The 15,999-nt window shown below is 39.8% G+C and overlaps 1 protein-coding gene across 1 annotated transcript in view; it reads right to left on the bottom strand.

Annotated features, from left to right (window-relative positions):
- The window catches only part of GRK3 (G protein-coupled receptor kinase 3), a 222,219-nt gene extending 212,204 nt beyond the window's left edge, over positions 1 to 10,015 (bottom strand). Inside the window, exon 1 of the mRNA XM_075214446.1 lies at positions 8,495 to 10,015. Coding sequence (XP_075070547.1) covers positions 8,495 to 8,607 — 113 coding nt within the window. The 5' untranslated portion in view covers positions 8,608 to 10,015. The remainder of the gene's footprint in view (positions 1 to 8,494) is intronic.
- Positions 10,016 to 15,999: the final 5,984 nt, after the last annotated feature.

Here is a 15,999-nt window from a genome sequence, read left to right as displayed (position 1 = left end):
AACACTGCTAGCACCAGCATTTGAATGGCATTTCTTGCCAGAGCAATTGTTCTTATTTTGTGTGGTCAGTTCATACATGCAGTTTTCCTGTGTTTAGTTAACTGGACAGTGAATACACCGCCTTCCTAAAAACAAACATGTAGAGGATAGTGCTGCATTTAGTATAACTGAGCACATGGTGTAACAATGAATGACGCCATTTTATTTCTTGCATCCAATAATCTTTCCAGATCTAATATCCAAATATGCCTAAACCTTCAAGCCTGGCAGTGGTTTAGACCTATAAGTCCAGATCTATGGTTTTATGCTATTTCAGTATTACAGGAAACATTTATATATTAAAAAAATAAAATAAAAATTACAACATATAGGGGTCAATTTTGGCAATATACAGAGCTAGATTTCTATTTTATGTCCAGGAAAAAACTATAGCCTCTGAAAAACAGGAAAATATATATAATACCTGGCGCTGATAAATAACTACCCCCTCTATACAATGGCTCTATACGCTGCTGTACTGGGATAGTGTCACTCTCCTAAAAAATAGTAACCACAAAGAATAGATAGTAACAGCGCAGAAAAGAGGCACGTATGAGGTGGAATATTAAGCAAGGGATATCTAGGTGGAGAAATTATATGGATACCAAATCCACAACGATTGCAAAAATATTAAATATTCAATATTTAATCCATATAACCACAAAATAAAAAATAAATAAAAATAATTTTGCCATACACAAAAAATAATAATAAACAAACATAAAATAAACACCATTCAATATGGGAAATCAGAATCTGGTATGACGGACCTAATAAAATAAATTAAAATATCCCTTGCTTAATATTCCACCTCATACGTGCCTCCTTGTAGCCTCTGAAAAACAGGCAAAATATTTTTTTTAAAAAAAGTACATAATTTTCCCATGCCTACTTTACCACACTTATGGGCTTATTCATGAACCTTTGAAGAGGCTCATATCACAGTAAAACCCCAAAAACTGCAGTTTTGGGGGGATTGCAGCGTTTTAAAGTAACAAGGCTATTTATAATTGGAGGATCGCAGCAGATATCTCCAAATATTTGCTGTGGTTCCAGCATCCTCAGTCGCAAATGCAATCCCCATAAGTGTCTAGGAGGACTGCGGAAATAACCTATTTGTCAATCGCCGAAATACAGAGATTGACCCCGGCAGCCAACGCCATCTGAAGATGGTGTCAGATGGTCTATCCTATGGGGAAATCATCGCAGGAGAGGAATCTTAAAATCCCTCCCCAAGAGGCTTCGTGCTCCTCCCCAACGCAAATCTGCAAAGGCCATTAGAGTCACTTTACTAGATTGCGATCATATTACTCTAAACTAGTCGCCAGGACCGGCTCCTATTGGAGCCACTGTCCAGGCTAAAGAATTGAAATAGATACCTAATCATCATTTCTTATCGCAATGATAAGGAATGAATTAAACAAAAAAAATGTGAGGGGTCATAAATAGACCCCTTATTCCAATTCCAGAAAAGTATTCTAAAATGTACTACCTCAATACACAGAATTTATTGCAATGTATATGCTGCTTTCAAAAGAAAAAAGGCAGCGTGTTACAGTACATCACTTCCTGTCTGCCTGAAAACAGTGCGACAGATGTAGCTGGTTTCAGAAGAGGCCGTCAGTTACCATAGAGTACCTACAGAAATATAGAGATCATCCTCATTTATTTGTAAGGCGCCACAAAACTCTGCAGCCCGCATTGTAAATATAACAAACCATACAAAAAAACAATCCATGCATCAAAGCAGAACAAATACATATGGTGTTGACAAAGAAGGTGCAGACATGAGACAGCGTAGAGATTATTCTCACCAATCACAAAGCACCACCAGCAGTGTGCATTCACCTTAAAATAGGCATATATTGTTGGGGGAGCGCATTACTGTAGGACCATTTTATTTAGAAATTATAAACAATTCAAATATGCAGATTTAAAAAAAAAAAAATCAACAAAAGCAGTAACTAGTGGTTAGTTCATATTATAGTATCCAGATGTGGTGTTGCTTAGAACGGTCTCTTTCAAGCCCACCCCGTAAAAGTCCAGGTTTTAAAAAGGACCGTGCTTAAAACATAGGTTGAAGGAGAATGGTAGAGGCACTAAGGAAGTCACATCTACTCAAGCAGTCATCCTTGCAAATTGGACATGGGGGGGTTACTTGAGAAAACACTGCCCAAGAACAAAAGTGGCCGGCATCTAATTTTAAACACAACACAATATTGGACCTGACAGCTCTTCATATAGCCAATATCCCTACCTCTGGTTTATGTCAAATAGCATCATAACCAACTGTATTTTCCACCGGTCCATGAGATGTTAATCAGGACTGGCATTTGTTTTGGGCCCACACACACTGACTTTGTGGTGCAGTTGTAGCCCATGCTGCAAAGCTGACCATAGAAGCTGACGGCCAATGTCCATGACGTCTGAAAGGCTGGTGTATAATTACCTGGGTGGGTGCAGAGGTTAAAATGTGTAAACATTGCAGTATGCAAACATTAGCAAGATGTGTCCTCCTGTAGTAGAAGCTTCTGTAGTAGCTGGTAAGACACAAATTGATTGATCACTTACAATGCACCCATCATAGAGTAAGCACAGACATTTTCAGGGCTGAATCAATATTTATGAGATAGTAGTCTATCAAGTCAAAAAACAAAAAATGGCTACCACCACAGGTAATGGGTGTATTTCAAGTATGTAAAGAACTTTTCAAACAAAAAAAGATTATAAACTCAATATTATAGCCTGGGAAATCATAACATTTACATTTGCATATTTCCATTATTATTTTAATGCAAGATTAAATGTTGTATGATAATGCTACAGCCTTGTAATAATGCGATCAGTTTCCTGATAAAAATGTATATTTGCACACAATTCATTATATATAAAATTACTAAGAACAGTAGATACATAAAACGGCACATATCCCAGCAGATCATAACATCGATCACTGGAAATTCCTATCCCAACCTCTTGTAGTAAACACAAGATCTCCCTTGTGATTAACCTTGACTTCAGCAACAGGCTTCTTAATGACTCTACTGTCCAAACCATTCCATCACCATTATAAAGCCAACATCACCAGTTATGCCACCCACTTTCCATGTTTTAGAGCCGACAAAACCTTCTAAGAATTATGGCTTAAAATAAAGAAGTCAAAAGGTATTAAAGTTAGTATAATTATATTGTATATAATTGATTCCAACATTAAAAAGGTACCTGCAATACAATTCTCCCAGAAGATGTGTCAGGTTAAGTTAATTTTTCCTTAAAAACTGCAAAGTGTATTTGGACATTTAAACAGCACTGGCAATTAAATAAATAAGCAATTTCTAGCAGATAAAAGTAGAAAGCTGCAAACATGTAAATTCACAAGTTCAATTCACAAGAAACACTTTTTGTAATCACTAAAGTGAGTGGAGCATGTAAGAGTGATCTTTTTACCATTTTCACCATGCGATCTGCCGCCGAGTAATATTTTATATGGGAAGTTTCCAAAGATGGAATTCTGGGTGTAAACCTACAATTCTTTTATAAACTGACGAACTTGGTTGACTATCTTGACAGAATTACCTACCAGAATGGAAGAGGTGTGTTAAATGAACCAATCAGGAATATTGGGACTCAAGTAAAATTCTGCACGAGTTTTAAATCAGTGGCAGACTATTATTTTTTTGATATTCACATGAAACCAAGGGATCTTGAATCGCCATCTTATTGCATAATCTATGTTGTTGATATAAAAAATGGTCTAGAAAAACTACTTCAACAGAGTAGTTAAAATGCCAGCAAGAGATTAGGACAACAACCTTATTGCACAGCAAACGTTTATTGCTATCATAATTTATTAATACCTTGATAACCTTTTCCACAGTGTTGCATAAAAACAGGTTTACCTGAATGTCAGATACAAAGACATACCAATACTAAGAGCTAACGAGGATCCTGCTCCTGAGAGAATCCAATTGTTAGGCAAAGCCCTGGAGAAAACTGAAAAGCGCACATGGGAAATAATAATATAGTACTGAAACATTACTTATGTGGAAAGTGTAGAGGTTGAGGTAACGTTTGTTGACAAACATCTAAAATAAATTCCGTTTCCACCTCATCCCGTGTCTCCAGGAGCATAGAAAAATGTATAGTATTCATTTCCCATGCCTATACCCGACATTATTTTAAAACAAATTATATAAATAATCCTTATATAGGTTTAAACATTTAGTTTTGTTAAATCCTAGTGAAGTGAACAGAGGGGTCTTTCAAGAGCATATATGAGGCATCAAAGTGCACCACAAATGCTCCGAAAAGCCCAGCACATCCATTTAAACGGTATAAACAATCAGTCAGGCAGTCGGCCTATAAGTGGGAATCTGACCACCCTTTATGATGACATAATAAGGATACATCTGGCTTCTAAAGCCTCGTTCCTAGACTACTCTATTGGTCCTTACCAACTGTGTAATAGGAATCCTTTGTCTGTTATAGGTTCAAGTGCTGTATCCTTGCTATATTCTGTGTAACGACCTTCTTGCCTAATTACTTGACATTTAAACTTTGCCAGCCTTGACCTATGCTTTGTCCTTGATTGTTACCCCTTTCTGCCTGTCATGAGCTTGTACTGATATCAGTTCTAATACCCAACTATGATTTAGTATTAGACCTTTCTTAATATAATTTGTTATTTTCTACCATCATTGAAATGCTGCCTGCCCCTGTAATATCTGACCATGCCTCCTTCCCTGTCACTGGAGTATACGCTGAGTGGTAAACACCAAAGTCCTGGGTGTAAGAGTACCAAAGATCATATTCAGAATAAGGGATAATGGGCTGCTTTAGGTGAGGTGCACATGCAGAAAGGGTTCTGAGCAGGCTGGTGTTACACCTGCAGGCTAGTTTCAACCGCAGTTGCATTTTAAATGAGGCTCAAGGGATTCCAAACAAATTCTGGTTGGAACTCCTAAAATTATTATCGCTTACTTGTAAAGCGCCACAAGGTTTCCGCAGCGCCGTACATGGTATGAACAGTAGACTATACAGGGTAAAACAGTACAGAACAATAAACACAAAGTACAAAAAAAATGCAACATTCTGGTAAAATTGGGTTGTACTTTGCAGATGATTTATTGGGCTTCATCACAAACATACAACAGTCACTCTATAAAGGCAAATATCCCACAAGTCGAACATAGAAATTATTGCCTCCCCCACTCCCCTTCCAAAGTCTTCTCTCCCTCAAGTGTTCTGCCTGGGTGTCAACATTGACTCTTTCCCCTCTCCACCCCCCTCCCCATATTCAGTCCTTCTCACTAATCCTGCAGCTTTCACCTTCTTAATATCTCCAGAATCAGGCCCATTCTCACCCCAACTAAAACCCTCATCCACTTCTCTCTGGCTTCCCTTACACCCATCTCTTCTACCTTCAATCCATCCTTAGCACTGCTGCCCACCTCATTTTCCTCTCTTGCCGCTCTACCACCCCACTCTGCCAGTCGATATATTGGCTCCCTGCACCGATCAGCATCCAGTTCAAACTCCTCACCAAAAAAGATCTCAACCACTCCTCTCCACCCTACGTCTCCAGCCTCATTTCTACGCACTCCCTCCCACCGCTCTGCCGATGATGACCACCACCTTACCTTTCCACCTTCAGGATTTTTCCTGCGCTGCTCCCAAAACTTTATAATTAGACTATCCACCAGTCTTCAAGGCTTCAAATGTTCACTAAAAACCTCACCTCTTCATTCAAGCCTACTTGCCCTGCTCCCTAACTCTGCTATTTATGGTACCTTGTAAATAAAAGATAATAATGTGGGAGGTTGAGCAAACAATATTTGTGCTGCAGCTGCAACTAACCAACTAGAGCACCACCAATCATTTTACAAAGTTGGCTCCTATGCCCACAGGCATGGAATGCCAGTTATGCACATCAGTAATCAATGGCCAGAGAAGACCGTCATACTTGACAAAACCACAACTTACACAGACCAAGTCAATTAGAAAAAAATCTAGTACAAAGCAAAAAAAAAATGCTACAGTGTACCCTATTGTCTCCTGCCTGATTCTTAAATAATAAAGTACCATATCAGTAAGTCAACAGGTACAGCTAAAAAAAAAAAAAAAAGGTACACGTTTAAAGCAAAGACTGCATTTGCTGCTGCGTTTTTTTTTTTTTAATAAAAAGCCCTTTCTCTGGTTTTTCTTTATCTCTGAAATTAAACATATAAAGTATATGGCGAACAAAAATCAGCTTTGAAAAACTGGCACAGGTGTAGATGAAGTTTTAAAATAATAGTTCCTGTGCTTGAAAGGATATTTAAAAAAAAAAAATTTTTTTACAAAAGAGCAAAACACATCTGGCCTGACGCAGAGTTGGACATCTGCCATTTTGTGTAGCGCAAATTCTGAAAATATATATATCTGCGTGTGCAGAGATGCGCCTACTTCCGACTAGAGGCATAATTGGGGATGGAAGATGCGGTCTAAGCTGGCTATTCGGGTATCTACAGTAAAGGAGTGTTTGCGCAAATACAGCTGAGGCATACCAGCACGGAGTACCATATATGCCTGTCAGGAGCCATATTGTTTGCACATACATGCTGATGATACTGGCGGTAGTCCACACTAGCTTTTGATTGCCAGATTGCAAATTCACCTCTGAAGCCGATAGGTGCTTTCGTCTTTGATCATAAATCTATTGTAAGATTTTGTGGGTGTATTTAGAAAAATATTTTTTTCCCTACTGTCATTTGAACACAAGGAGGAGTAATATATCTGCTGTGTTATAGCTAACCCAATAGTGAATGTGTTTTTTTCACTATCAAAACAAAACATGAACAAATTTTTCTTGTGCTTATCACCTGGTTGTGGCGTATATGCAACAGGTGCACAGCTGAATGCATCTTGAGATTCCTACAATTCCGTATATGGTTGTAAATACATTATCTTTATGGCTGGTTTTATTTTAGCGTAAATAACGCCAAATATTCATCGAACTCCGCATTAGGCCCATTGTGGGTTTTTTCAAAATGATAGTGTAAGAGCTTTGACATCAAATAACACAATTTCCTTTCAATTACAGTTCCCAACACAACAAATATGAACACTATAAATATTTATCCCAATGTTATGTCCAAACTGACATTTTTGTAGTGATTCATACTTCAGATACATTACGTTCCAAAACCCCCATTTATTTGCATAGGATTTTAAAAAATATATATGCCCGAGTGCTTTCACAAAATATATTCCACACTTCTGAATGTGGCACAAGTAAAAATGTATGGCATTTTTAAAAGATATATCTTTAATCTAGAAATTGCCCTAACAAGAATAGAACCAATGACAGCAAGTCCAGGAGATGTCAACCAGACATCTGGGCAATTTTCATCTGCCAAGCACTGACTTTTTGTTTCTTGATTTAACTTGGGCTCAATTATTTAACTGATCGAAATTAAGCTTTTTATATCAATAATTTAATTTAGCCTAGGTTAATTCGGAAGGAAGTTGTTCAGTGCCAAGTTAGATAGCAGACAAGTTTAACCAGAGTAAAATGGGTCAGATTGCCATCTATGGGCATGTCAAAAATGTCACCCCTGCATTCGTCCACCATTAAATGTGTTTGAACAGATCAACTTAAATTTAAGAAATCTTTACAAAATCAAAAAAAGCATATCTGAGAAGTACTTTTAAAGTAAACAAAATTCCAGCATCAGGAAATAATAGCAGTTAGGTTGTACAATACACATGTATAGTAATCAGCAACTGAGAAGGATTTGTAAATACCTATTGGTTTATAGTAGCCAACGTACTGTGTATTCCAGATTGAAAATTAGGGTTCAAAGATCCATAGACTACTTGGCAGCAGAAAAACAGAGGGCAGAGCGTGAACACAACATGAACTATTTCTTCAATTCAGGTTCTGGACAATATTCTCATTAGACCAGTGTTCCCTAAACCCAGTCCTCAGGACCCCTCACAGTGCAGGCTTTCCAAATCACCTTGCTGGAGCACAGGTGTATTCATTACGGACTGACACATTGTAACAGATCTATAGGTGATATAATTATTTTTCTTGTCACCTGGAAAACCTGCACTGTGTGGGGTCCTGGGGACTGGGTTTGAGAATCATTTACATTAGACAAAGGGTTCAATGAAACCGTTTTCACTGCACAGGCACCATGCTGTGAAACCTGCATGTAAGAGTTCTGCATCTCTGAGAGACTTGAGATACAGGATTTTACTCAGAAATTAAAAAAATATTTTCTTGAAGTATTTTCTTTTTCACTGGGCCATACATGCAAAATTACACTCTTTATAGTACAATTGCTGACTTTATTATTGGCGGTATCCTCATAGCAGGTACTTCACAATTTTTAATTAAGAAGACAAGAGAACTTGCATTAACCCTCCAGTGACTATAAGTGGCATCTCCCTCCCCACCCTGTAATTTTACCTGGGCTCAGGTAGTATAATCTTCTTACTGGCTCTGGCTGCCGGGGTGGATTTGCTTTTCTCCATTGCCATCAGATAGCTGACATCCGCCAGCACAGCTTCTAGGTCCGCCATCCTTGAGTGGCTTAATCTGCAGATCCGCTCACGTAAATAACCGCCAAACCAGCCAAGAAATATAGGTTCACAGTGTTAGGACACCTTTTCCCCCCTTACACAGCAGCACAGTTCAAAATAAACAAAGCATCCGTAACAAACTAAAGAATAAATTAAGTTTTTCTTTCTTTTTTTTAAATTAAAAATATAATACTGCAATCCTGCCAGAGATCAGTCCCAGATATCAGTATCTCTAGTTTCACTTTAAATTGCAAATATTAGAAAAATAAAAGCAGTTGTGTGGGAGGTCTCTGCCGAGGTCAGAATAGTTCCTCTATATCACCCACACAATATAAAGAAGAAAAATTAAAATGTTTCCTGTATGGGGTCTGGATCGTGTGCTTGGGGGGGGGAAAATGAAATTGTGTTCTCAGAAGAAAGTTGGGAGCTGCAATCAAAATAACTTGAATAAAAGCCACTATAACCTTTTAAAATGAGAAATCCCAGTGTGTATTGCACAGGAGAGGAAATTCAGCTTTGAGAGTCATCTCAAGCACCCAAAAATATCAGTATTTGATTAACTGATTTATTTTAGCAATAACTTGGTTTTCCCTGTTATTCCACTTAGTCTGTGCAGAATAGGCAGCTGCACCCTAGGCTGCTGTAGCAGTGGGCATGTTACTGTATCGCTTGAAGAGAAATCAGGCGGTTTTGCCTACAAGATGCCTCTCAATTCCTCTCCCCAACATGTTGCAGATCTCATGGTACAGACACATCCAGGCTCGCTGGGTTACTCCGATTTAGCAGTGGGCGCAGTGATTGTCCTAAAACCCAGTATATTGCACTGCACAGAGATATGTGACCCACGTATTGTATCATAAACTCAATAAAACGCAGAAAACCACCATCACCGCTTACAGGAAACCAGGCGATGTTTCTGCAGCAATGGCAGTCACTACAATGTGCTTCTCCTTTTCTAGCAACCTTCACATAAAATCATTGTTGGACGCAGGGTGAATACAGGAGAGCAGCAGCAGCAGCAGAGCAGGTTATTCTGATGGGAGAGAGAACCATAAATACATTAAAATAAAAAATATAGCAACAATGTAAAGAAAATCCTTTGCACTGAGCCCAGTAAACTCAATATCCGTTTCCCTCTGCAGTGCTGGGTAACAGCTGTTTTGACGGTCGTAGCGAAATATCCAGCAGGTCCACAAGGCAATCGGGGTCTCCAAAATGCCCCTTTGTTTTAGGGTAATGTGTGTGTTTTCCTCTGATGTGCAAAATCTTCCTTTTCTCCTGTGCTGACAGCCTCCTGCTTCTGTGCAAAGCTGTATTACCATTAGCGAGAGGAGCCGTGATGTATGTTACTTCCTCTCCTGTGTGTGATAGCAGAGCCAGTCACTGCTAACGTCTGGCACTGGATCATCTCAGCGTGCCGGATCTGGAGCCCACACTGTAAGCTACTTACACTGCAAATAGAGACAGTAACACACAGGTAGGCCTAGTGGTTGCCATTTGCTTACATTTGTTAAACAAAGGCATTCAACAGCCAAGTCAAATATATCAATTATTTCGCATTACAAAAGACAGCATTTATTATTTTGAACATTTTTTTTTTAGTACTATTAACATTTACAAAACAAATAGCATATTCATCTACTGCCGATAAATGCAATTGCAATTCTGTGAAGACATATGCACATGTCTATGAAGGCATGTAATATTAAGTCAGCTTCATTGACCATTTCAAATACTATGGGGCACCTTTATCAATATTCGCAAAAAATGAAAAATAGTTTTCAATCCTTATTGCATTGATAAGGATTGATGTATTTCTCAAATTTATTAAAAAAACAACAACACAGGAACAGCAGTTCCGATAAACTGCTGTAACTGTAACAAAAAACAACTTACCACTCCATCTTCGTAATGCGATTCTGGGTGGCTTCTTCGTTCCTCCTGTCAAATCCTGTGCGCATGCGCTGATTGATAACTCGGGCATGTGCTCAGGCATCCACACAGCACTGACCTGAAGGACCTGGGTCATGCGACAGGGCTGCACATGCGCTGTAAAGCTCTGCTCTTCGGAGCAGAGCTTTACGGTGCTGAAAACCATCAGAAATGGTAATGTACGCCAGCCTGAGCTGGCGTACATTACTACAAGTGTAAAAGTTTTTACAAAACTTGGTAAATTGCGGTACATAGCAGTCCCCATAGACATCTATGGGGACTGCTATGTATTTCGAAAAAAAAATTCAAAGCAGCAGATATCTATGATATCTGCTGCGATGCACCAATAATAAATTTGAACAGTACTTAAATCTGCGGCAATCCGTTTTCGGGGGATTTACAGCAAAAAAATTATTGATAAATAGGCTCCTATGGGTTCTATTTGACAAGCGTTGAATAGTCAAAATGCTGGTATAAATGCAGGGAAAAGGTTCTTTCACCACTTTTTGTTATTTAACAAAGGTTTAATGCTGAAGAAATCTCTGATTAGCCTAATTACCGGAGATTCCTACTGTCTCCATAAACCTCTATGGGGACAGCAGCATTAGTCAATTTATTAAGCTGTGTAAAGCTTTGCTTTTCGCAGCAAAGTAGCGACATCTCAGGATGGCGTTACTGATCTTTTACAATGGGATCCCGCTGAATTCTCTTCAGCTTTGGATCCCTCATGAATGAGAGCACTATAAACATGCGCAAAGCAGCTTCCGCCATTAGCTGGCAGTATTTGGCTGCCGGTGAGTAGGAAGAAAGGGTCAAGGAGGATAAGTGGCTTCAACAGGGCTCTCAGAGCAGCCCTGTCATGGTAAGTAGTGGTGCTATTTAATTATGTATCGCTGTGGATGGTCGATGTCACCCAATAATAAAAAGACCCAAAAGTGGCTTTCATTGACCTTTTGTAATGTTACGAAATTACATATTAGTATGTATTTTTAGATGATTGAAATTTATTACTCGAGTATATAACTGTCATTCCTCACTTTACATTAAACATGCTGTATATTAGCTATTTGAGTTTTGATTGTCCAAAGTCCAAACTTTGTGCTTTTAGATCCGTTCTCCATTTTCCATTCCTGTTCCTTCTGTTAAACAAAAGATATAGATCATCATCAGCTATTTATATAGCGCCACTAATTCCGCAGTGCTGTACAGAGAACTCACTCACATCAGTCCCTGCCCCATTGGAACTTACAGTCTAAATTCCCTAATATACACAGACAGAGAGAGACTAGGGTCAATTTGATAACAGCCAATTAACCTACTAGTATGTTTTTGGAGTGTGGGAGGAAACCGGAGCACCTGGAGGAAATCCACAAAAACAAGAGGAGAACATGCCAACTCCACTAAGGCCATGGTTGAGAATCGAACTCATGACCCCAGTGCTGTGAGGCAGGAGTCCTATCCACTAAGCCACCATGCTGCCCTATAGATATTATTAGATATATATATTATTGTTCCATTAAGGCTGGATATTTTTCCCACGGTTTTTCAGTGTTTTGCAGTGTTTCCCACTGTTCTTTTCAGAATGCAATGGTTACAAAGTTGAAAACAGGTGTAAATAAGCTCCAAGTCAGGTATGGATGGGGTGTCCTAGTCATCTCTGGAGTAGCATGTCTTGTTCCGTGCTCTCCAACTCCAAGATCCGTTACCTATCCTGGTGCAGTGTTTTCTCGATCTCCGGCTCCTGTTCGGTGAAGCTCCATCTGCCCTTGTGTTACTTCCCGCAGTGCTGTGTCTTTTGGTGCTCCGAAGTGCCCTGTTGCTGTCACTTGTAGCATGCGGCCTGTCCATCGGCCAACCTGAACCCACTTACCTCTCTATCTGCGGTGACGGTGCTGGTGGTGTGTGAAACCTTGGGGGTGTCGGGCGGTGAGTGTAGCGCCACTATCTACTGACTTTGTTGGGACATACTTACCAGAACCGCTTGTACCAGTGAGTGGCCTGTGGACCCAGTGGATCGTTCCTGCCAGTGCTGAATGCGGGCGACTTTTTGGACACAGCTTCAAGCACTTATTTCATCTGACTCCTAGTTCCTCTGCTGTATGCCTACTGCAGTGGGTCCCTGTTCTCCAATCAAGCCGGCAAGTACCTTCTATAAACCCTCACAGCAGTAAAAGCTATTTGGCACACATTAGGCCCATGTGGCCCTGTCGGTGAGACCTTACATATGTTTTACGGATCATACACTAGTCCAGTGTAATCATATTTGTCTCCTGTAGTACTACTTCATAACTGACTGCTGGGAATCATATCACTTAACGCTGTGGCCAGATTTCCTTGGCATTCTGGTGCTCTGTGCTTTGTAAGACTATAATTGCTCCTTCCTTATCTGTTTGGATATACTCTGGGAAGGCTAGCTTGTATACCTGTTGCCCACTGTTTGCTCTTCACTGAGGTTGGTGTACTGATAAGACACATTTCCTGTACTATTTATCTGTATCTACCATTTATTATGGGCAAGAACATTCACACCACTGCCATTAGCAAATTGGAGTGGTTTCGTCACTCAGACTCCTCCACTGGTGATAGCCAACAATCTACATTTCAGGGGCCCCAGCCTGGGTGAGAGCCACTGTCTCCTGAAGCACCCACGATATTACCTTGCAGGAGGTCTTACTTGCTATTAACTCATCTGAGAAACGGGTGACAGACAAAATACTGGAGATGCAGGTGAATTTGTCCCTACTGCGCCAAGACATGCAGAAAATCATGGAGAGAGTCGGTGAAGCAGAGGTTCTCATATCCACTGTCAAGGACAACATGACCCACATGAAATGATAAATTGCTAACTTGGAGTCACAAGTGCTTTCCTGTAAACAGAATGTAAACAGAAGATGTCAGATATTGAAGGGAGTCTACTCTGTAATAATATTAGATTTGTGGGCCTTCCTGAAAAGGTGGAAGGTGACAATCCCGAGACCTTTTTGGAGAACTAGCTGATTGAACTGTACGGCAGAGTTTTTGACCAAATTTGCCATTTAAAGAGTGCCTCACATCTCCAATGTGCGTACACACATCTTTGTTGCAAAAATCCACTATTATAAGGACAGGGATGCTGTTTTGCGTTTTGCTCAGATAAAGGGTCCTATGCTGTGTCAAAATCAACATGTGGCTGTCTTCCCTGACTTTTCTATTGATGCTCAAAAGAGCAGGGCTCAATTCCTACAAGTTAAAAGGTGGCTGAGAGTTCTTCAACTGCGTTATGCCATGCTCTTCCCTGCAAGACTACATGTAGTTCCGGACAGTACCACCACTTCTTGGTTCTCCATGGATCGCAATGTCTCTCGTTGATCCTGATCTGGACTGCCACATAGTCATTTTCTTCCATGGGTGCCTCTTTGCCTAGCACTGCGGTTGGACGCTATTGTGTATTGCACTGTATGCTTATGTTAGTCATTTGATAAGATATGCTTTATCTCCTTCATATTGTGTCTTTTTTTGTTCATAGTTAGCCATTGCTGTTATCTGCTTTTGTTCAGCACTATTGGGTCCATAGTTTCCATTGGCATTCCTCACTCAGTGTTATCCTATTCACTGCCCTCCACCTATAGACGGAGAGACCATGATGTTACGGTCAAACACAACTCCTTCCTCTCTTCTTTAGTTTTATATTATAGTATTAGTATTTTGCTGTTTTTTCATGTTGACTCTTGCCCCCTGAGAGTCTTTCAGGAAAGAAATGTTTTGTAATGTTTGGGTTTCATGTATGCATTGGTTAGCTTTTGATGTACTGGGTGAGGGAAGGGATCGTTTTAATATTTTTTTTTATTATGGATGTTAGTGCATCACATTAATTTGTAGTATTTATGTGCCATTGTATCATTATGTTTCTTGGGTGCTCGTGGGTCCTTTTTCTTCTAGGTCAGCTTGGGGTCTGTTTGATTGGCCCTCAGTACATTCTCTACCCCACATAATTGCTCCAGGACATTATGAATCTAAAGACCTTCGTCCTGGAATATAAGGGGGTTGAATAATAAAATGAAGCGTTTCGCTGGTGTTTAGATATGTCAAGCAATATGACCCTGATATTTGCTGGAGATGCATTTGGGGGAGCGAGAGTAAAACTCTTTTGTTAAAAAAAGCCTTGGATTGGTCAAACATTTCATGCTACTCATAGAACCAATTCCAGAGGTGCCTCTATTCTTATATATACACATCTCCCTTTTGTATTATACAAATTCCAAAGTGATCCTCATGGCAGGTTCATGTTTTTAAAAGCCACGATTAATTCAGCTCCATCACTGCTTTTAACTGTATATATAACCCTTTTCCCCTATACAATTGTGATTGCCTGAAATGTTGTGGTGAGTTTCTGGCACTTTTTCCTGACTCCCCTGTTGTGTGCATTGGTGACTTTTATAACATAATGGACAAACACACTGACTGTTGGGGGGAACGCCAGTCCCCTGACATCCCCGGTAATTTGGCCTTCAAGGACTTGGTCTCTGAAATGGGTCTTGTTGATGTATGGCAATTGAGACATCCTGGTTCCATTCAATTTATCTGCTTTTCCTCCTCTAATAATGAGTTCTCCAGAATTGATTTAGCACTCCTTTCTAGATTGCTGGTGCTTACTGTGAGTATGGTGGAATATAAGCAACAAGGGATTTCTGACCTCTCCCCTATTTTATATATTTTACATATCAATTATAATATTACCATGGGTCAAGCACTCTGGATATTTCAAACTGTTTTAGTTGTATCTCATGAAGTCTGGCTCTGTACTGGCTAATATATGGGTAGGCTTTTTTTATGTAAGTAGTCAAAGGGCGAGATCCCCTGTTGTCTGGGACTCCTGTAAAGCTTATCTCCAAGATACTTTGATAAATAGAGTTGCAGCTCTTCAAAAAATTCTAGAGATAAAGAACAAGATTTGGAGCAGACTTGTAGGCACCTGGAATCTGTCTATTTGGTAGTTCACTCCACTGAATCTCATCGTTCATTCGCTTTTCTGCCTGAAACAGACTGGACCCAATACTTGTCACAGAAATCCAAGTGCAAACGGCTCTTCAGCAAACATGTCCATTGTGTGGAGGTAGACAGGGGCAGGAGTTTTCTGGTACACATGGAGGAAGCTAATACTGCTGTTCCTGTAATCAAAGATGCAGTTGAGCAATTTCTGTTGCTTAACATTGCCAGGGTATTTCATGATTCCTACTGGCAGGTCAATACCTCTCAGGCACATTACAAAGAGAAGGACCTATCTTATTGTTTAGACACAACAGTAGATTGACTCAATAAACTCAATAAAGTAATTTTGGAACTGATTCATCCGGATCAAATTGGCTTTATGCCCCCCAAAGTCCACCTGTCTAGATCTACAGCGCTTATTTACCCTCATGCAGATGACTGTTTTAAGTGCTCAGGAATTGGTTATAGTTTCACCTGATGCAGCTAAGGCAT

The sequence above is a fragment of the Mixophyes fleayi genome, chromosome 1, assembly GCF_038048845.1.
Source record: "Mixophyes fleayi isolate aMixFle1 chromosome 1, aMixFle1.hap1, whole genome shotgun sequence".
Lineage (NCBI taxonomy): Eukaryota > Metazoa > Chordata > Amphibia > Anura > Limnodynastidae > Mixophyes > Mixophyes fleayi.
This window is presented reverse-complemented; position numbering and strand designations above follow the sequence as displayed.